The sequence below is a fragment of the Primulina tabacum genome, chromosome 9, assembly GCF_025594145.1.
Source record: "Primulina tabacum isolate GXHZ01 chromosome 9, ASM2559414v2, whole genome shotgun sequence".
NCBI classification, from domain to species: domain Eukaryota; kingdom Viridiplantae; phylum Streptophyta; class Magnoliopsida; order Lamiales; family Gesneriaceae; genus Primulina; species Primulina tabacum.
The window spans coordinates 32,903,683-32,924,241 of NC_134558.1; the positions used below are offsets into that span (position 1 = coordinate 32,903,683).

The 20,559-nt window shown below is 40.5% G+C and overlaps 2 protein-coding genes across 2 annotated transcripts; one reads left to right on the forward strand and one right to left on the reverse strand.

Annotated features, from left to right (window-relative positions):
- Positions 1-9,854: 9,854 nt before the first annotated feature.
- Positions 9,855-14,702, forward strand: LOC142504422 (uncharacterized). Its single transcript, XM_075617292.1, has 8 exons — positions 9,855-10,413; positions 10,511-11,259; positions 11,334-12,129; positions 12,244-12,704; positions 12,789-12,898; positions 13,034-13,492; positions 13,916-14,480; positions 14,673-14,702. The coding sequence occupies exons 1-8, from the start codon at positions 9,855-9,857 to the stop codon at positions 14,700-14,702; spliced, it is 3,729 nt and encodes a 1,242-aa protein (XP_075473407.1).
- Positions 14,703-16,371: 1,669 nt separating this feature from the next.
- Positions 16,372-20,236, reverse strand: LOC142555305 (protein NSP-INTERACTING KINASE 2-like). The gene is given in 12 exon segments (XM_075666127.1): positions 16,372-16,908; positions 17,090-17,389; positions 17,391-17,470; positions 17,558-17,899; positions 17,989-18,138; positions 18,469-18,563; positions 18,781-18,840; positions 18,934-19,005; positions 19,122-19,265; positions 19,369-19,440; positions 19,547-19,676; positions 19,886-20,236. Coding segments are annotated over 12 exon segments (1,869 nt in total). The 5' UTR covers positions 19,989-20,236; the 3' UTR covers positions 16,372-16,587.
- Between the last annotated feature and the right edge of the window lie 323 nt (positions 20,237-20,559).

Below are 20,559 nucleotides of genomic sequence, written 5' to 3' on the forward strand. Positions count from 1 at the left end.
AAAGGTAGTAGGTACCTTGTTTTCAGTGTCTACTTGCCACTTCCTAGTCACGCCACCCTACTTTTCCATCAAGTCACATCAATAGGATTCTGTCAGGTGCGCTTCTCGAGACAAGATCTTATCTTCTGAACCACTCGAATGCGGCACTGTTATCGAGGTGCCCGGGTAGAATGCCTCCCGGGAGATTTATACAAGAGCCCGGGACTATGACTGCCCGGAGAGTAGAGCATGGGCTTGCACCTGCCTGGCTCCAGAAGAATTCATCTGCAGACGGATTTGGAAATCCATTTGATATTCCGGGTCATCCATGACCCGGGCTCTTACGGGGGTATCATCACTCATCCCTTAAATAGTCGGGCTAGAGTCATACTCGTTGTCCCGATCAGTCATGCCTGGATTCCCAAAGAGATCATCAATCTTGTTCTATAAAAGCATCGGGGGCTTCATGTCTCCCAGAAATGGGATGAAATGCCGTTGTCTCATGTCTAATGGACTTGAGATAAGATGCCGGGGCCTCGTGCCTCCCGGTCTTTGCATAAGATGCCGGAGCCTCATATCTCCCGGACTTTGCATAAGATGACGGAGCCTCATATCTCCCGGTCTTAAGAGAATGTTCCAGGGCCTCACACCTCCCGGACATAAGAGAATGTTCCAGGGCCTCATACCTCCCGGACTTTGAATAATGTGTCGGGGCCTCGTGTCTCCCGGACTTAAGAGAATGTTCCGGGGCCTCATACCTCCCGGACTTAGGAATGGTCGAGGTGCGGAGCCCCGAGCCAGGTTTGAGAACCCTGGGCTTATGAATAACCAAGCTGCGGAGCCTCGGGCCTGGGAGCATGTCCCGGGACTTGGGAGTAATCGAGGTGCGGAGCCCCGAGCCAGGTTTGAGAACCCTGGGCTTATGAATAACCAAGGTACGGAGCCTCGGGCCAGGGAGCATGTCCCGGGACTTGGGAGTGGTCGAGGTGCGGAGCCCCGAGCCAGGTTTGAGAACCCTGGGCTTATAAATAACCAAGGTGCGGAGCCCTGGGCCGGGGAGCATGTCCCGGGACTTGGGAGTGGTCGAGGTGCAGAGCCTCGAGCCAGGTTTGAGAACCTTGGGCTTATAAATAACCAAGGTGCGGAGCCTTGGGCCGGGGAGCATGTCCCGGGACTTGGGAGTGGTCGAGGTACGGAGCCCCGAGCCAGGTTTGAGAACCCTGGGCTTATGAATAACCAAGGTGCGGAGCCTTGGGCCGGGGAACATGTCCCGGCACTTGGGAGTGGTCGAGGTGCGGAGCCCCGAGCCAGGTTTGAGAACCCTGGGCTTATGAATAACCAAGGTGCGGAGCCTTGGGCCGGGGAGCATGTCCCTGGACTTGGGAGTGGTCGAGGTACGGAGCCCCGAGCCAGGTTTGAGAACACTGGGCTTATGAATAACCAAGGTGCGGAGCCTTGGGCCGGGGAACATGTCCCGGGACTTGGGAGTGGTCGAAGTGCGGAGCCCCGAGCCAGGTTTGAGAACCCTGGGCTTAATAGATAATCGGGGTACGGGTCCACGGGCCAGGGTACGGATCCCTGGACTTAAAAGATGACCGAGGTACGGGTCCCCGGGCCAGGGTACGAGTCCCTGGACTTAAAAGATGACCGAGGTACGGGTCCCCTGGCCAGGGTACAGGTCTCCTGGCCAGGGTACAGGTCCCTGGACTTAATAGATAACCGTGGAACGGGTCTTCGGGCCAGGGTACAGATCCCTGGACATAATAGATAACCAGGGTGCGGAGCCCTGACCTTCATAGATGGTTGAGGTACGGAGCCCCGAGCCAGGGTACGGATCCCTGGACTTAATAGATAACCAGGGTGCGGTCCCCTGGCCAGGGTACAGGTCCCTGGACTTAATAGATAACCGGGGTACGGGTCTCCGGGCCAGGGTACGGATCCCTGGACATAATAGATAACCAGGGTGCGGAGCCCTGGCCTTCATAGATGGTTGAGGTACGAAGCCCCGAGCCAGGGTACGGATCCCTGGACTTAATAGATAACCAGGGTGCGGAGCCCTGGCCTTCATAGATGGTCGAGGTACGGAGCCTCGAGCTAGGGTACGGATCCCTGGACTTAATAGATGACCGAGGTACGGAGCCTTGGGCCGGGGGCATGTCCCGGCTTAGATAAAAGTAAAGGCTACTAGTGTAAATATGTGCATTAACATGTATTGGTGAATGAATCATTCTCCAGCACTAGAGAAGAAGAGGAAGCCCCCCTCCCTCAAATGAATTACATTCCTGCTATTTATAGGAGAAAAGGTAGTAGGTACCTTGTTTTCAGTGCCTACTTGCCACTTCCTGTCATGCCACCCTACTTTTCCATCAAGTCACATCAATAGGATTCTGTCAGGTGCGCTTCTCGAGACAAGATCTTATCTTCTGAACCACTCGAATGCGGCACTGTTATCGAGGTGCCCGGGTAGAATGCCTCTCGGGAGATTTATACAAGAGCCCGGGACTATGACTGCCCGGAGAGTAGAGCATGGGCTTGCACCTGTCCGGCTCCAGAAGAATTCATCTGCAGACTCACTCGGATTTGGGAATCCATTTGATATTCCGGGTCATCCATGACCCGGGCTCTTACGGAGGTATCAAACTTGATCACCATTCTAGTTTTTGAAAAATCTGATATTGATCCCCTCTGAATTTTGAAAATTGTTTAACATAAAAGTTGTAGAAAATTAAAGATACATCTTCTGTAAAAATTTCAGCCACGTGTGGTGGACAGAGCTCATCCACACACTGGCAAGATGACATGTGTGGTACACACGCCGACATGTTTCATGAAATTTTTGACTTCCGAACAATTTTGCATATGTTTAGACATTTCTGGAAAGTTTGAGGATTTTTGGATATGTATTGTAATTGTTATGAATTTTTAAAGTGTTAACCGAAACTACCCGGTACAAGTTTTGTACAAAAATGATTTTTTAAATATTCGAACGCCTACTACATGTCCTAAACAGTGTAAAATCATTCAAATTATATTTATATTAAATTATATTGACTTGGAATTGAAACCGAGAGGAAAAAGTAAGCTATCGAGGTGGGGTTTTCTCCACTGTGAGGTTTTCTCTACAAGTTTCTTCAATAATACAGTTTGACATTTGGCTTGGAATTTACAGTTAAGTTTATAAACTAATTATTTATTCATATATTACAACATGTTGTGCATGTCATAATACATTGGTCATATTGTATTGCATATTTGAATTTCTTGATTTATTAGTTCTTGATTGATTATCGATCGACTATTACTGATTGAATGACTGAATGAATTGAGCTTGGACAACGATCTACATACTGGATTGATAGTCCAATGACAACACAACTTCGGCTGTGAAATGTGAGTCCAATTAATGAACATGTTTAAAACCTGGTATATGGTTCATCCGAACAACGTAAATTCAGTCCGAAAATGTGAGTTCAACGTGGCTCAGAAATGATCGATTATACGGATCCTACTTGACTATATGGGAAAAATTGCTACACCGAATATTGGTGGGAGCCACCTCTTTAACCTACACTATTCACTTCAGATTTCTGAACAGTCACTGCATGTCATTTGACATGATATTTCATAACAATACGTTACTACTGATACATGCTAGCTATCTCATATTAAATTAGTACACCAATATATTATCATTTGATTTGTTAAATATATATAAATCCAATTTATTCCTCCACTAAGTTCTCAAAGGGCTTAACCTCTATTTTTTTTATATTTATTATAAATTTCGGTTACAAGATTACAAAACTCCGAATATGATATAAATTGGAAAAATGAAAATGTTAACTTAGTAAGAGCATGACTCTGCTGTTGAATCCATATTTTGTTATCTTTTGTAAAGTGAAAGATTAGACACGCTTTCGTCGTAAATATAAGTTAATGATAGATTATTCGGGGCCCACACAATCTCAATTCATATTATATTACCTCCAACTCATTGAAAAATAATATTTCAAATAATACATATAATTTTTTGTTCCCTACTAACTGATTGTCAATCACTCTTAACTTCTCTTCTTCCTTTTCTTCTTTTATAATCCAGTAGAGAGAGAGTTGTGCTATAACTTTTATCTAGTGTGACATAAAACTTCCAAATATAAAATGAAAAATTCAACAAGGGAATATGTACCCCAACAAAATACACATGATTAATATGCATGAATTCCAAAATTGTGTCTCCCTGCGTTAATAATTAACCAACGAATAGTAACTCTAAAATATTTATGTTGACGTCTTTTAACTCCTGAACCAAACCTTACTCTAATATATCTTGCATGCAAATTCGAAATGGAAAATGGCATACGCTACTACTGTGAAATCTCGATATTGCTGAGAATTCCCCATGAAAAAAATTATCTATCAACTCTCATTGTTTTCAAATCTTGAAGACTTGTACCCTGACAGCATGGCAAAGATGAGATGCTCAATATTTGAAAGCATGTGGAGTTAATAGAAAAGAAATTCACTGGAGATTTTTAACAGTCTCGCGATTTCACATGGGTAGTGTGTGAAACTAACTCAATTCAAAAACAGGAAATTAAGTAACCACTTTCATAAATACAAAATGAATGTACAATGAAGAACACAAATGCACCCACTAATATATATATATATATACTCGTCTCTGTACCAACGATATGCGTGCATTTTATTTTTATTGTTACGTCGGGATTAGCCCTATAAATCTCCTGACAGTATCTCCATAGGTTAGCATATTGTTCTATTATGTGCCGTTATCTAACTTATATGCATGTTTTTATACTATACTTTTTCCAGATTGATACGGGTGTTGGTTCTCCATTTGCGTGATTTCTTGCATTGAACTAAGAGGCCGGCCACAAGGGGTTGGATCGAAGGTAGTGTTGATCCCTCTTTGCTAGAAATGTGGAAGTACAATGTTAATTATTTTTGTTTCAGGATTCTAGAATGACAATTGACAAAAATATGGTTGGTATATATGTATATATACCTGATCGATCATAGCATTAGCCAATTACATGTTGCTTTAGACCTGAGAAATTGTACCCTCTAAACTTGTTTTAAATCCATGCAAAACACTGCCAGAAAATTGGTTCCATTGTCATATGCTTTGAAATCTGAATGATGGCTTAAAGGTTGAACCAATTGCCAGAAGACAAAACCATTTGGAACTCAAAATATAAAACTGAAAAGGTCATTTAACACTAGATACCCCATGGATGAATACATTACCCCTGGCTCATCTTTAGCCCAAATGGAAGACAAGGCCCAGCAAGGGCCCATGTACCCTCTTATAAATATCAGGTTTTAGCATATGATTCATTCATTCACTATATTATTTTTCAGCAGCACTCTTAGCTGCTCTCCACTCATATCCCCAGTCTCTGACTTGAGCGTCGGAGGGGCTACGCCAGGACACCCTCCTGGCCCCCTTCTAACGGTCTTATTCGTGATTTCAGACTCAGGATAATTTCGAAACATGCGTCTACACTAGTGACACTTGCTGGAATCGGACCCTACCCCTGGTTCATCTTTAGCCCAAATGGAAGATAGGTCCATCAAGGGCCCAAGTACCTCTTATAAATATCAGGTTTTAGCGTATGATTCATTCATTCATTATATTATTTTTCAGCAGCACCCTTAGCTACTCCCCCTTATATCCTCAGTTTCTGACTTGAGCATCGGAGGGGCTACGCCGGGACACTCTCCTTGCCCCCTTCTAACGGTATTATTCGTGATTTCAGGCTCAGGATAATTTCGAAACCTGCGTCTGGACTAGTAACACTTGCTGGAATCGGACCCTAAATTTCTCGTGAATATCAACACTTAAAAACAGTAACCCATGCACGCTCCAAAATCATTGGCCATACTCGAGCAACGAAGGAAGAAGACCAGAAAGCTAGCTCTGGACACAGTACACCAACTGTCATGAATAATGTATACATAAATCGAATGACATTAATTAATCTTATACAACAAATTAACACGTATCACATACATAGATCTATTGACCAAATAAATAAAGTAGTAGATATTCTAGATATTTATTACCTCTAAAATAATATTTTCTAATTTAGTTTATTAATAAATGAAATTCATAATAAAGATCAATCGATAATAATTAAAATTTTGAATTATAGATATGCAAAATATGACATAAAAATTAATAGGTGGAAAAAACTCTAGTCTTTCTATAAAAAAACAATGATGATTAAAGCATACTATTTCATAGTAACGATTGTAACTTTTCATAAATTTCGATTTTCTCACTTTACACTCAGCTATGGAACTTTTCTTATGTCTTATATTGAAGATCAACTAATCTAATACTTCATTTAAATATAAATATTTTTATTACATTTATTTTAGCTTACGACACTTACACGAGTTAAACTGTCTATTTATTTGATTTGAAAAATAATCCATTAGTCGACATTCATTGAATCTACAATAATCTATTAAAACTATAAAATATATTAATTTTATTAGCATTTCTTTTCTCAAATAGAAGGAAATCAAGAAAAATTCAAGGTTCTAAAAAGCGTGAAGCATTTCGAAGCGCGGATGTTGAGCTTCAATCTTTTCAAGATTAAGTGAGATTAGCACAGGCAGGGACGTAGCCAGAAAATATTTTTATCGTGGACTGAATGAATCGATAAACAATATTAAATAATATAAATCGAATATTTAAAAATTCCTTCACGTGAAATTTCCAACCAGTAGGAGACTAGCAGCTCTCATCCTCTTGTTTTCATTTTGGGGGGACGGCTGTGAAAGAAAACCCTGTTGGGCTAAAAATTAAAAATACAAGGCTAATTCAAAAAAAAAAACTCAATCCATATTCTTAATTAGACCCAAAAAAGTAGACTGGGCTGGAGCCCACCCCAGCCTTTGGGGTGGCTCCGTCCCTGAGCACATGCTTAAGCGTGAAAAAGCGTTTTTTTATATTTAGTTTAATTGTAATTATCTCAAACCAATAAATAGATAAAATAATACATAAATATGATAAATTTAAGTTTGATGCATTAATTATCATATTTATAAAAGCATAAAAATCTCAAAATTACAATTTTTATTTGTTTTTGCAACTAGACCATAATAAAAAATACTAAATATTTGTCAAATCTTTGTCAGCATAATTAAAATTAAAAAATAAATATCTAAATTATAAACCTAATTTATTATTTTAAAATAAAAAAAACATACCTTCGAAATAAAAAAAATAAACAGATGCAATTAATTGTGCTTAAGCACGCTTAATTGTACATCTTAATTACGCTTAATTCGGTCAAACCGTACAGTTTGACCATTTTTTCCACTTTTATCTAAAGCGGGGCGTTTTTGTCGAGCTTCAAGCTTAAGCGGGCTTTTTAGAGCAGTGGAAAAAATTATCTCAACCATATTTTATGAATATAAATAAATTAAGATAGATGACAGATGTGTAGTTCATCGTTTTTTATACATCTATAAATTATAATAAGAATTTATTTTGATTTAAAAAAATTTAGTTATTAAATATGTTTTCACAAATAAATGCAAAGTATTTATCTGAAGTTCTTTTTTAAAAAAAAATTTAAGTTGACTCAACACTTTTTTTCCCTTTGGCGTATGGCCGCATTCGCGTGTTTACTGAATAGTTTAATATTAAACATTTATGATTAGTTACTATAAATTAAACATTCAACATTTATGATTAGTTATTGTAAATTTTAGGTGTAATATTTTGATACTAATAAAAATTTCAAATACATTAAAATAATAATAACAATATATACTTGCATTTCTTTCTTCCTTTCTGGTTTTAATATCATGTGGTAAAAAATGATTTTCATTTTTTAATTTTACCTTTTGTCAATACCACTGTATTCAATATGATTCCGAGATTTCAACTTGTTATTGTTGCACACATATCCAAATTCTCGTGATTCATTTCTCGGGAGAGGAAGGTGAAGTTCTCGAAAAAGAACTGTGAGGACCGAAAATTTTTTAAAGATACAATTAACAATTGTAAGGAAATTTGTAGGATAATAAGATATGCACCTTGGGAAATTAATTGTTGGAAATCTTTTTACCAAGTCAATAATACCTACACTAAGGTATGCTAATCTTCGAAAATTGGAAAGAATATTTGCATGATTGGAGTATCATACAAAGTAAAAGGGTTGAGGCATGATAATTGCTAGAGATTTCGAAAATCCCTCCTAGATTAATTTCCTAGTTATGGTGATGGATAGATACTAGTGTGATTGAGAAATATATCATCCAAGATGGCTCAAAATCCTTCCCACCTAGCAACCTAATTTTCGAAAATATTGAGGGGCAAGGGATTAAGGAATGAATCTCATAAATTGGTAACAAAATAAACTCACCATGGAATGATTTTCTTAGGAAAAAAAAATCGTGTGAATCCTGAGTGCAAATATATGGGATTTTGATGCCATATTCAATTCCACTCCCCTCAACTATAAATAGGCCATCCCCTCACTCAACAAGACACCACAATTTCGAAATCCCCTTTGTTGAAATCTCGAAATTTTCAGCAATCCCCTAGCCGAAACTCTGCCCGAATATCGTCTCAACAGTAGCCTAAAAATCGAAGCCGAAGCGCCGTCTGAGCAAGAAGGAGAAGCAATCCAATTCTCGAAGCCAAACACCTACGCTCCTAGCATAAATACATACTGTAAGTGGGCTGTTTTTAAAACTCAAAGTTTCGAATTTTATGCATATGTGAATTTTTCGGTTTTTGAAAATACACTCGAGTACAATATTCTTTCTACTCTTTTCGTGTAATTATCATACGATTTCAAAAGCACTGTGAGGAGTCGACTGTATACGGGAGGGAATCCCAACCACGACGTACCCTTACGCGGTGGGGGACATAACCGCTATACGGCCTCGCCCCCTTAGAGGAGTAAAAATTAGGGACTGACGTCAATAAACCGTAGAAAGTAGATGAGTCGCAGTGCTGTGTCAAAGTTATGCATGTTTATGAAGTATGTATGCAAGTCATGTTTTATTCTCGAAATTTATGCATGTTGTCTTTATTGTGCTCGATTTTCCCCCATTTACTGAGTATTCCCAAATACTCACCCCCTTACAACCCTTCCCAGATAAGCCCGAAGAAGAACTCGAGGATGAGGAGTCCGAACAGTTCTGGGGATGGTGAACGTTCAAGGAATACAGTTTAAGTTATTACTAAGTAGATTTACGTTTCCGCATTAAAACTATGTCGTCTTATTTATTTTGGGAATTGTAAAGACAATGGTTATTTAATTTAAGATTATGATATATAAACTGGTTCGGTTTATACTGTGCTACAAGAGGCTTGTTGTTGCGATTGTGTGATTGTTAAACAACGCCGGTGTCATTCCCGAGTTTCGGGGCGTGACATTTAAGTGGTATCAGAGTCGCCAGGTTCGTAATCCGAGTGGAAAAAAAAAACCCCTAAAAATTTTCGGTGGAATTTTAACTCGAGGCCGATGCTACCCCCTCCGAAACGGCCCAACGAGCAAGGCTCACGACTTTAAAGTCGTGAGCACCACGCTGAAATCGCGAAAATCCTTCGTTTAGGCCTCCGAAATGTCGTTTTTGCCGTTTTAGGAAATATTCGTAGACCCTATAACTTCTCGTAGGAAATTCCAAAATCGATTCCGTCAATTGTCCCGGAATCCTCTCGACATATGTTTCGAACCCATATGTCAAATTCCAAACTTTCCATTTTTGGAAAAAAAAAATATATTTATTTAAATTTCAAAAATTTCATATATATTGCATATTCTCACTTGTTATATACTGTCTATTTCGGATTCTGAGCATTTCCATCTTTTTGATTTCAGGAAATGGCTCCAGCTACTCCCATGCGACCCCGTACTCGTGTCCAAGCTGCCCTTCGTTTGAAGGAGCTTTCCCTTCACTACCAGTCACGCCAGATTCGACGACTTAGAGCCCGATTAAGGGAGAGGAGGAGTGAGGTCGAAACCTTAACCGCTGAGAAAGAAGAGATTCAGGTCCGCCTTAATCAGTCTATCTATCAGGGTGAAATAATAGTTAGGGGAGATAACATGGACCTACGGGACGTCATAGAGCAATGCAAATATCAAAATGGAAAGCTACGAGAGGATGCGGAGCGCTGTCGCAAGGAACTTGAAGAGGAGAAACAGCAGAATGCCAAGGGTAAGAGGAGACTCGAAAATTTAAGTGAGGCGATAAGCTGCATTGCCAAAGTGAACCACCAGCTGACTCAACAGGGTGAAGCGCTGAAGAACAAGATCAAGGAGAATAAGAAGGGGTACGAACTACGCCATCAGAGTACCATAGATCTATTGGACGAGGCAGAGGCAGATGTTCAGGGGTGGAAGACACAGGTGCCCAACCTTCAGTGGCGTTGCCGACCCCGAAGTTAGCCAGAGTTGGCTAAAAAGCGTGGAAACTCAGTTAAGACTGTTGGAAGTCCCGGATGCACTAAAAGTGGACGTGATAGTGCCCTTCTTGGAAGATAAGGCAGCTAAATGGTGGGAAGCAGTCTCGCCAGCTATGACCGCTGCTGGACCAATCACATGGCGAATCTTCCAAGAAACATTTCTGAAACAGTACTATCCGGCAGAAGTCAGACTACAGCAGCTAAGTGAGTTTGAAAATCTCAGCCAGGCCCCAGATATGTCAGTAGTGGAATATACATATCAGTTCAATGCCCTTGGATCATATGCTCCAGCGATTATGGCGGATGAAGTTCTGAAATTGCACCGCTTTAAGAAGGGGTTGAACAGCAGAATCCAATCATCTCTAGCAGTCTACCAACCTGCCAAATTTTCAGATTTGATGGGTGCGGCTATCCGAGCCGAAACTGATATTTGTCGAAGAGAAGGGGAAAACAGGAACAAGCGACACCCTGTCAACCCGCCTTCTCAGGGCAGACCAATTTCCAAGAGGCCCAATCAGTCAGGTGGACCTCTCTCAGGGAAATTCCCCGCCAATAACAATCAAGGACTCAAACCATGTTCAACATGTGGCTTCAAGCACTCCGGGGAATGCCGAAGGGCCAGCGGTGTATGCTTTGGATGTGGGAAAACGGGGCACCGAATTGCAGAATTTCCTACCGCCGCCAACCGACCAGCAGGGCCAAACAGAGGAACTGGGCCAAATACGGGAGCAGGCCCTAGTAAACCAAAGAAGGACAAACCCAATGCTAGGATCTTTGCCATGACACTCAGGAAGAGGCTGACGACGCAACTGAGGTCGTGTCAGGTACCATTCTAACTCAATCAGTGCCTGCTTACGCATTATTTGACTGTGGCGCTACGCACTCCTTTATGTCTAAGAGGTTTGCTAAGAAATTAGGACGTAAGCCCGATAAGCTAACCGAACCTTTCCGAATAGCCACACCTACTAATAGAGCCGTTGAAACGAACGAGATTTACAGAGATTGTAAAATCAGTATTAGTGATCAGACTTTTAGCGCCGATTTGATACAGCTAATCATGGTCGATTTCGACGTAATCTTAGGGATGGATTGGTTAGCGAGAAACAGTGCAATAGTAGATTGTAAAGGGAAGAGAGTTAAAATCCTAACCGCAGAGCAGAAGGAAGTCGTGTTTCATGGTAAATCCAGGGAACGGAAGTTGCTACTTTCCGCATCTCAAACCTGGAAAGCCATGAAATCCGGGGAGGACATCTACCTAGCGATGGTCAGGGAAGGAAAAGAAGAAGTAGAAATGAAACTGGAAGACATCCCGATAGTGAGAGAGTTCCCAGATGTTTTTCCTGAAGAGCTCTCAGGGACGGTCCCGGACCGTGAGATTGAGTTCGAAATCAACTTGGTTCCCGGTGCTGCACCAATCTCTAAAGCACCCTACAGAATGGCACCAGCCGAACTCAAGGAATTAAAAGAACAACTCCAAGAATTGATGGATAAAAGGCAGATTCGACCGAGTGTGTCCCCGTGGGGAGCTCTAGTACTCTTCGTAAAGAAAAAAGACGGTAGTATGAGATTATGCATCGACTACAGAGAATTAAACAAGATCACCATCAAGAACAGGTACCCTCTACCTCGGATAGACGATCTGTTTGATCGGCTTAAAGGAGCCGCCGTCTTTTCTAAACTGGATCTGAGGACAGGTTATCACCAGTTGAAGGTCAGGGCTGAAGATATCCCCAAGACAGCCTTTCGAACCAGGTATGGGCATTACGAATTCACAGTGATGCCTTTTGGTCTGACCAATGCACCGGCAGCATTCATGGACCTGATGAACATAGTGTTCAAGCCATTCCTGGATCAGTTCATAGTGGTATTCATCGACGATATCCTCGTCTATTCTCCTGACGAGACGAGCCATGAGGAGCACCTTCACTTTGCACTACAGACCTTAAGAGAGAATAAGCTATACGCTAAGTTCAGCAAGTGTGAATTCTGGCTAAGGAGTGTGTCGTTTCTAGGACGCGTGATTTCAAGAGAAGAAGTGTCAGTGGACCCAAGGAAAGTAGAGGCAATTACCGAGTGGCCGAGACCTAAGAACGCCACCGATATCAGAAGCTTTCTTGGATTGGCAGGTTACTACCGAAAGTTTGTTGAAGGGTTCTCCTCGATAGCCGTGCCACTGACGAAGCTCACACATAAGAATTCTAAATTCATCTGGGATGACGATTGTGAGAAGAGTTTCCAGACATTGAAGGAGAACCTCGCATCCACACCAGTGTTAATATTGCCTGCAGAAAATAAGGATTTTACCATCTACAGTGACGCATCTAAGGAAGGTCTGGGATGCGTACTCATGCAGGAAGGAAGAGTGATCACCTACGCATCAAGGCAGTTGAAACTGCATGAGCAGAATTATCCTACTCATGACCTGGAACTAGCAGCGGTTGTCTTCGCCTTAAAGATTTGGAGGCACTATCTCTATGGTGCTAAATGTGAAATCTTCACAGACCATCAGAGCCTCAAGTACTTGTTCACCCAAAAGGAACTTAATATGAGGCAAAGGCGATGGATCGAACTTCTGAAAGATTATGACTTGACCATAAGTTACCATCCGGGTAAAGCAAACAAGGTGGTTGATGCGCTAAGTCGGAAGGGCCGTGGCAAGGTAACTCTAGCGTCCCTCTCGGCCCAGCCATGTCTGCAGGAGACCGTCAAGTTAAACCAGGATCGAGACACGGTACTGACTAAACTTAAGGAGCAGGTTAGAGAAGGGAAGTCTCAAGATCATCAGATTGACGATAAGGGAATCTTGTGGATGAAAGGGAGACTGTGTGTGCCCGACAGTGATAACCTTCGCCAAGAGATAATGGGAGAGGCGCACAAGTCAAAATTCTCAGTCCACCCAGGCAGTACGAAAATGTACAGGGACCTCAAGAATAGTTTCTGGTGGAATGGCATGAAGAGAGATGTAGCTGAATTCGTCTCCAGATGTCAGGTATGCCAGCAGGTCAAAGCAGAACACCAGCGACCTGGGGGATTACTGCAACCTTTGGAAATTCCCGAGTGGAAATGGGAGCATATCTCCATGGACTTTGTGGTAGGATTGCCAAAGTCTAGGCAAAGCCACGACGGTATATGGGTAATCGTGGACAGACTCACAAAGACTGCACACTTCCTACCCGTCCGCATGAATTACAACCTCGACAAGTTGGCTTCACTGTACATGGACCACATTGTGAAACTGAATGGAGTGCCAGTTAGCATCGTATCTGACAGAGACCCGCGGTTCGTTTCGCGTTTTTGGAAGAGCTTTCAAGAGGCCATGGGAACGAAAGTGACCCTAAGTACGGCCTATCATCCTCAAACCGATGGGCAAACAAAGAGGACCATACAAACTTTAGAGGATATGCTGCGAGCATGCGCTCTTGAATTCAGTAGCAATTGGAGCACCCATTTGCCCTTAATTGAGTTTGCTTATAACAACAGCTATCACAGCAGCATTGGGATGGCCCCATATGAAGCTCTTTACGGAAGGAAATGTCGGTCACCACTTTATTGGGATGAAGTGGGAGAGAAAGCCATGGTGGGACCCGAGCTAGTACAGATGACACTGGACAAGGTTAAAGTTGTCCGAGAAAAGCTCAAAGCAGCTCAAGACCGACAAAAGAGCTGGGCAGATCTTAGGAGAAGGCCTGTGGAGTTCCATGTGGGCGAGAAGGCTTATGTGAAAGTCTCGCCTATGAGAGGAGTTGTCCGATTCAGTAAGGCCGGGAAATTGAACCCTCGATATGTTGGACCCTTTGAAATCTTGGAAAGAGTGGGCACGCTAGCATGCAGACTGGCATTACCACCAATCATGTCAAGGATACACCACGTGTTCCATGTGTCCCAACTAAGGAAGTACATTCCAGACCCAAGTCACGTATTAGAAGTAGAACCGCTCTTGATCGAAGGGAACTTGGGAGAAGGACTGAAATACGAAGAAGTCCCCATTAGAATCGTGGACACCAAGGAACAAGTCCTCAGACGACGCATCATCCCCTACGTCAAGGTACAGTGGTCCAACCACACCGAGCGAGAAGCAACTTGGGAAGTGGAAGAGAAAATGCGAATGGATTATCCCTACCTGTTTGGAGACCAAGCCAGCCCAAGTTTCGAGGACGAAACTTCTCATAAGGAGGGAGGGATGTGAGGACCGAAAATTTTTTAAAGATACAATTAACAATTGTAAGGAAATTTGTAGGATAATAAGATATGCACCTTGGGAAATTAATTGTTGGAAATCTTTTTACCAAGTCAATAATACCTACACTAAGGTATGCTAATCTTCGAAAATTGGAAAGAATATTTGCATGATTGGAGTATCATACAAAGTAAAAGGGTTGAGGCATGATAATTGCTAGAGATTTCGAAAATCCCTCCTAGATTAATTTCCTAGTTATGGTGATGGATAGATACTAGTGTGATTGAGAAATATATCATCCAAGATGGCTCAAAATCCTTCCCACCTAGCAACCTAATTTTCGAAAATATTGAGGGGCAAGGGATTAAGGAATGAATCTCATAAATTGGTAACAAAATAAACTCACCATGGAATGATTTTCTTAGGAAAAAAAAATCGTGTGAATCCTGAGTGCAAATATATGGGATTTTGATGCCATATTCAATTCCACTCCCCTCAACTATAAATAGGCCATCCCCTCACTCCACAAGACACCACAATTTCGAAATCCCCTTTGTTGAAATCTCGAAATTTTCAGCAATCCCCTAGCCGAAACTCTGCCCGAATATCGTCCCAACAGTAGCCTAAAAATCGAAGCCGAAGCGCCGTCTGAGCAAGAAGGAGAAGCAATCCAATTCTCGAAGCCAAACACCTACGCTCCTAGCATAAATACATACTGTAAGTGGGCTGTTTTTAAAACTCAAAGTTTCGAATTTTATGCATATGTGAATTTTTCGGTTTTTGAAAATACACTCGAGTACAATATTCTTTCTACTCTTTTCGTGTAATTGTCATACGATTTCAAAAGCACTGTGAGGAGTCGACTGTATACGGGAGGGAATCCCAACCACGACGTACCCTTACGCGGTGGGGGACATAACCGCTATACGGCCTCGCCCCCTTAGAGGAGTAAAAATTAGGGACTGACGTCAATAAACCGTAGAAAGTAGATGAGTCGCAGTGCTGTGTCAAAGTTATGCATGTTTATGAAGTATGTATGCAAGTCATGTTTTATTCTCGAAATTTATGCATGTTGTCTTTATTGTGCTCGATTTTCCCCCATTTACTGAGTATTCCCAAATACTCACCCCCTTACAACCCTTCCCAGATAAGCCCGAAGAAGAACTCGAGGATGAGGAGTCCGAACAGTTCTGGGGATGGTGAACGTTCAAGGAATACAGTTTAAGTTATTACTAAGTAGATTTACGTTTCCGCATTAAAACTATGTCGTCTTATTTATTTTGGGAATTGTAAAGACAATGGTTATTTAATTTAAGATTATGATATATAAACTGGTTTCGGTTTATACTGTGCTACAAGAGGCTTGTTGTTGCGATTGTGTGATGGTTAAACAACGCTGGTGTCATTCCCGAGTTTCGGGGCGTGACAAGAACAATATGTAGTGTCAAAAGGAGTTCGATTGAAATGGAGTTGAAGACGAATGGTGCTTGCCAAGTGAAGTTTACTGAACGTGTTTATCACAAAGGCGTAAAGAGAAAATAAGGAGTCCTTTAGTTTGTTTAAGCTCTTGTATGATTGTAACTTTTTGAGATTTAGTAGATTTGCTAGAAGTCTGGTTGTGGCCCCTAGACCTTAGTATGTTGACCGAACTACGTTAAAATTGCTCGTGTTTTTTATTTTGCCTTCAGTTTTGTTTTGTATTAACTTGGCTAATTATAAAAACCGGCAAACTATGATAAAACCAGAACAACAGTGATAACCCTAAAAATGTTCACTCAAATAATATCATAAAATCTAGAAACAAAAAAAAATATACATGCCTGAAGTCAGTTTCCGAAAACTTATTATATACAAGCAGGGCTAAATTGCAATCACGTGTTTCACATAGTAACCTATACAATACACATTATTTCACAGAACTCTGGCCATTATCTGTAAATATATGATCTATCCATATTCTTTTGCAATTGTATTGTCACCTTGGACCTGAGAGCTCCATAGCTTGGACAAGCAATGAAGAGTCATCAGTAAGATCAGAATATCTTTCAGAGGAGGAGAATTCGTTGGCTCTGCATCTTGTTGCCTCGGCTTTTTGAGAAGCTTCCCATTTTTCTGCAAGCCCATCTCCCTCCAGCATCCGTACCACTTCAGACATTTTCGGTCGATGGCTCGGAAGGTATTGTGTACATAATAAAGCTACTTGCACCATTTCTTCTAGCTCTATTCGATCATAGTTGTTTTTAAGGTCTTTATCTACTAGCATGTCAAGTTTCTTTTCTTGATGAATCTTCTTCACCTGCTCATAATCGTTGCATTGCATGAGTGATTTTTAGTTGGGGAAGATTTAGTAGCAAGAAACGTGTCTACGCACAATATCGAAGCAAAATATAAAGAGGGAAAATGTTAAACTTTTAGATGACATGTGCATCAACGGTTGTTTACTGCATCAAAAAATATGAATGCTTCTTTGTGCTTACCCAATCAAGCATGGCTCCTTTCTGATTAGCTACCTTGCCAAATTCCAGAGCCCTTTGACCAGTTATCAGCTCCAACAGCAGAATCCCAAACCCGAAAACATCCGTCTTTTCTGAAGATTGACCTGTCGATAGATACTCAGGAGCTATGTGCCCAACTGTGCCACGAACTGCTGTTGTGACATGTGAATCCCGATGATCAAGAAGCTTTGCCAATCCAAAATCACCAACCACTGCCTCACAGTAATCATCAAGCAGGATATTAGCTGCCTTCACATCTCTGTGAATTATCTTCGGATCACATTTGCTCGTGCAGGTATAGCAAACCTCTAGCTGCTCCTAATGCTATTCTTTTCCGAGTACCCCAATCCAAAGATGGTTTAGCTACAAGATTAATTGGTAAATGGTTATTAATACACTATATAGATCATTCTAACAATTATTTTAGTGCAGGATTTGACAAATCTTTACCTTTGAGACGCAAAGCAACGCTTCCATTGGACATGAAGGGATAAACCAGAAGTCTTTCGGTTGAAGTGATGCAGAATCCATAAAGTCGAAGGAGGTTTCTATGAACAGCTAGACTGATCATCTCGACCTCTGTCTGGAATTGGATCTCCCCACCGACGTTATTTGCATCTTTGAGTCTTTTTACTGCCACAACCGTTCCATCGTGAAGGTAACCTTTGTATACATTTCCGAAACCACCTTTTCCAATAATGTTCTTACTGCAGAAATTATGAGTGGCAATCTGAAGTTCTCTGAACTGAAATTTTCGCAAGTTTCCTAGGCACACTTCTTTGTGGTGGTGTTCTGAAATACAAAGAATCATAGCGTGTTCAGGATAACAAATTGATTAGTTGCTAGTTGTTTTGATCTGTGAATGGTTATGTCATATTCACCATTAACGTCGAAAAATATCTGCTTGTTGTGCTTATGTCTCCACCAGAGCAGGAATCCAAATCCAAGAACCAGTAGGCAGATGCATCCGAGGCTCGTCCCGAATGCTAAGGCTAGTCTGTGATTATTTGGCCTTCCCGATGGCTGAGGATCTTTAAGATGAAACATAATGTGTGACATTTATTTCACGTGATTTAATATGGACATGCAGAAATCTTTAATGGACCAGAGTCAAATAGGATCAAAGGCTTCATGACTATTATTTGTGGCGAACCAACATCTAAGATTCAGTATAACTTTAAACATGCATCGAGAATAAGATTTTATAAATTATGAGTACGTCTAGTTTGACCAAAATTACTTTCACCTGAATGAATTTAAAACAATACCAAATTGTTTTCTTGCCTTTATAGGTGCAAATGAGAAGATATACAAGTAATAGTTCTAAAAAATTGTAGCCATAGGTAGCTCTGGATTCTTACTTTGTGAATTTATCAAGAAAGACGGAGACATTGGTGCAGTTCCATTGCATTCCGGCTCTTTGCCTGTTGCGCATATCGTCGGATTTCCTAAAACACTGTGAAAACCCAAATCAAAACATGTAAATCGACAAGAGGATTAAATGGGTACCATAATTTTATTCATGATTTGGAAACTTCTATTGTTCTGAAAAAAATTAATAATTTTGAGAAAGAAAATTATATGGAGGAGGCCTACGCTCTTAGTAGTAGCTGATAAATATAAAGAGGCACTGAGGAAGTGAAACTAAAGTTTACCAAATTTGGGAAACTTACTTGAATGTTTTAGCAAGAAGTTTTGGCACTGGACCACTCAAATTATTGAATGACAAGTCCCTGAATTATGATTTGAAATAGTGTCAGATTGTAAGATGGAGAATCTTTAGGCCTTATATAAATTGACCATATTAAAAAGAGAGAGAAATTTACAAAAATGTCAGCTGTGTCAAGTTCCCCAAAGCTAAAGGAATAGCTCCACTGAGATTATTATTGTTCAATCTCCTGTTTTCAAAAGAATAAATTAACCGGGACGAATTAGGCCATAGCCCTAAATTTAACAGTAAATGATTTCGAAAATGGCACATGTTTTTCATCTTACAGGGATTTTTAGTCCTTACAGATATTGAAGTTTTTTCAGTTGAGATAATGAATATGGAATTTCTCCAGTGAGCAAGTTATCCGAAAGATCAAGTTCTTGAAGTTTTGGTAGCTTTCCTAGTTCAAGAGGGATTGGCCCTGATATATTATTATCCTGCAACAACCTGCGAAACAAGTTGAATAAAACCAGCTGCACTTAATATAAACTAGAACCAATCTTTCTGGGTTCTATCCAAAATCAGAGTATACCAGTTTCGGGATACTTACACCTTGGTAAGGTGTGTCAAATTTCCAATACTGCGCGAAATGGTGCCGGATAAATTTTGACTCGGGATTGATCTGACAAATCAGCATTCCAAATGTTTCGGGCAAAAGGCATGCGGAAATATGAATGTTTTTCGTGATTTTCGTGGAAAGTGATGTGAAAAAATTCGATCGGGCTTACAGGGAAATGACTAGACTTTCATGTGAACATCCAACTATAGTCCAACCACAGGGATCAACAGCATTCTCATCAAAATTTAGAACACCATGAGGATCAATCAATGATTTCTTGATATCCATCAAAGCTTGCACTGTAAAATGTTTTCGAAGGGAATCATTTTTTAAATATACTGTCAAGTTCTACTGTAACATCTCAATTATATTTCTTGAAGAATAACATAAGTATTAACATCCAAAAATCCAAAACTTATCGATATAATTAAATGTCTAAACATATTGTCCATGTCAAATTCAACGAGACGACTTCTCATTTCAAAAGAGAAAATTCACACTACTTTACCTTCAAAATTCACGCCATTGGGAGTAAGCAAAGCAGCGGCACAAGACAAGAAACTGAGCAAAACCATACTCAACAAAGCAATCCTTCCCCTTATTATCTCCATCGAATGATTAGATGTTCAAAAAACCAGCAAACCAAGTGGTTTTAGCTTAATGATAATAAGCCAGTGGAAGTTGGTATTTCTTGTTTTAACTAATCTTCTTCTAAAAACTCATGCATATCACATGAGAACAGTACAGTTTGATCTGATGCATTTAGCCATATACAAGAAGTATTGAACAGGCTAAATAGGGAAATACACAAGTTTTTGAAGTAAAAGTGAGGGGTAACATGGTGCCACTTGTGTACCAAAGCAGAAGAAAAGAATATATTTAAAGCAAGATTTTAAAATTTGCCCAATCTTGATATATTCAAAAGGTGATGGAGAAAAAAGGAAAATTCCTTCAATCATGCTGGTGTTTAGAGGGTTGTGTCACTGCCTCTTTTAGCTTTTTTATTTTTGCATATCATAGAATTTAAAAATGGAAAGGGATCTTTTTGCTAACTGTGAAGCACTATGAACTTAAATACTATTAAATATAAATATATAAATCTTTCTCAGGAATTTTATAATCTTTCTTTTCCAACAAAGTGGTTGGGATCCGGCATATGGAAGAATATAATAGTTGGTTAAT

Bases quoted from the DNA above. Each gene is read 5' to 3' on its own strand.
- LOC142504422 (XM_075617292.1), top strand. From the start codon at position 9,855: ATGGCTCCAGCTACTCCCATGCGACCCCGTACTCGTGTCCAAGCTGCC. The intron at 12,130-12,243 runs GTTATCACCAGT...ATGCACCGGCAG, and splicing joins TAAACTGGATCTGAGGACAG to CATTCATGGACCTGATGAAC. The intron at 14,481-14,672 runs GTACAGTGGTCC...GGAAATTTGTAG, and splicing joins GCATCATCCCCTACGTCAAG to GATAATAAGATATGCACCTT.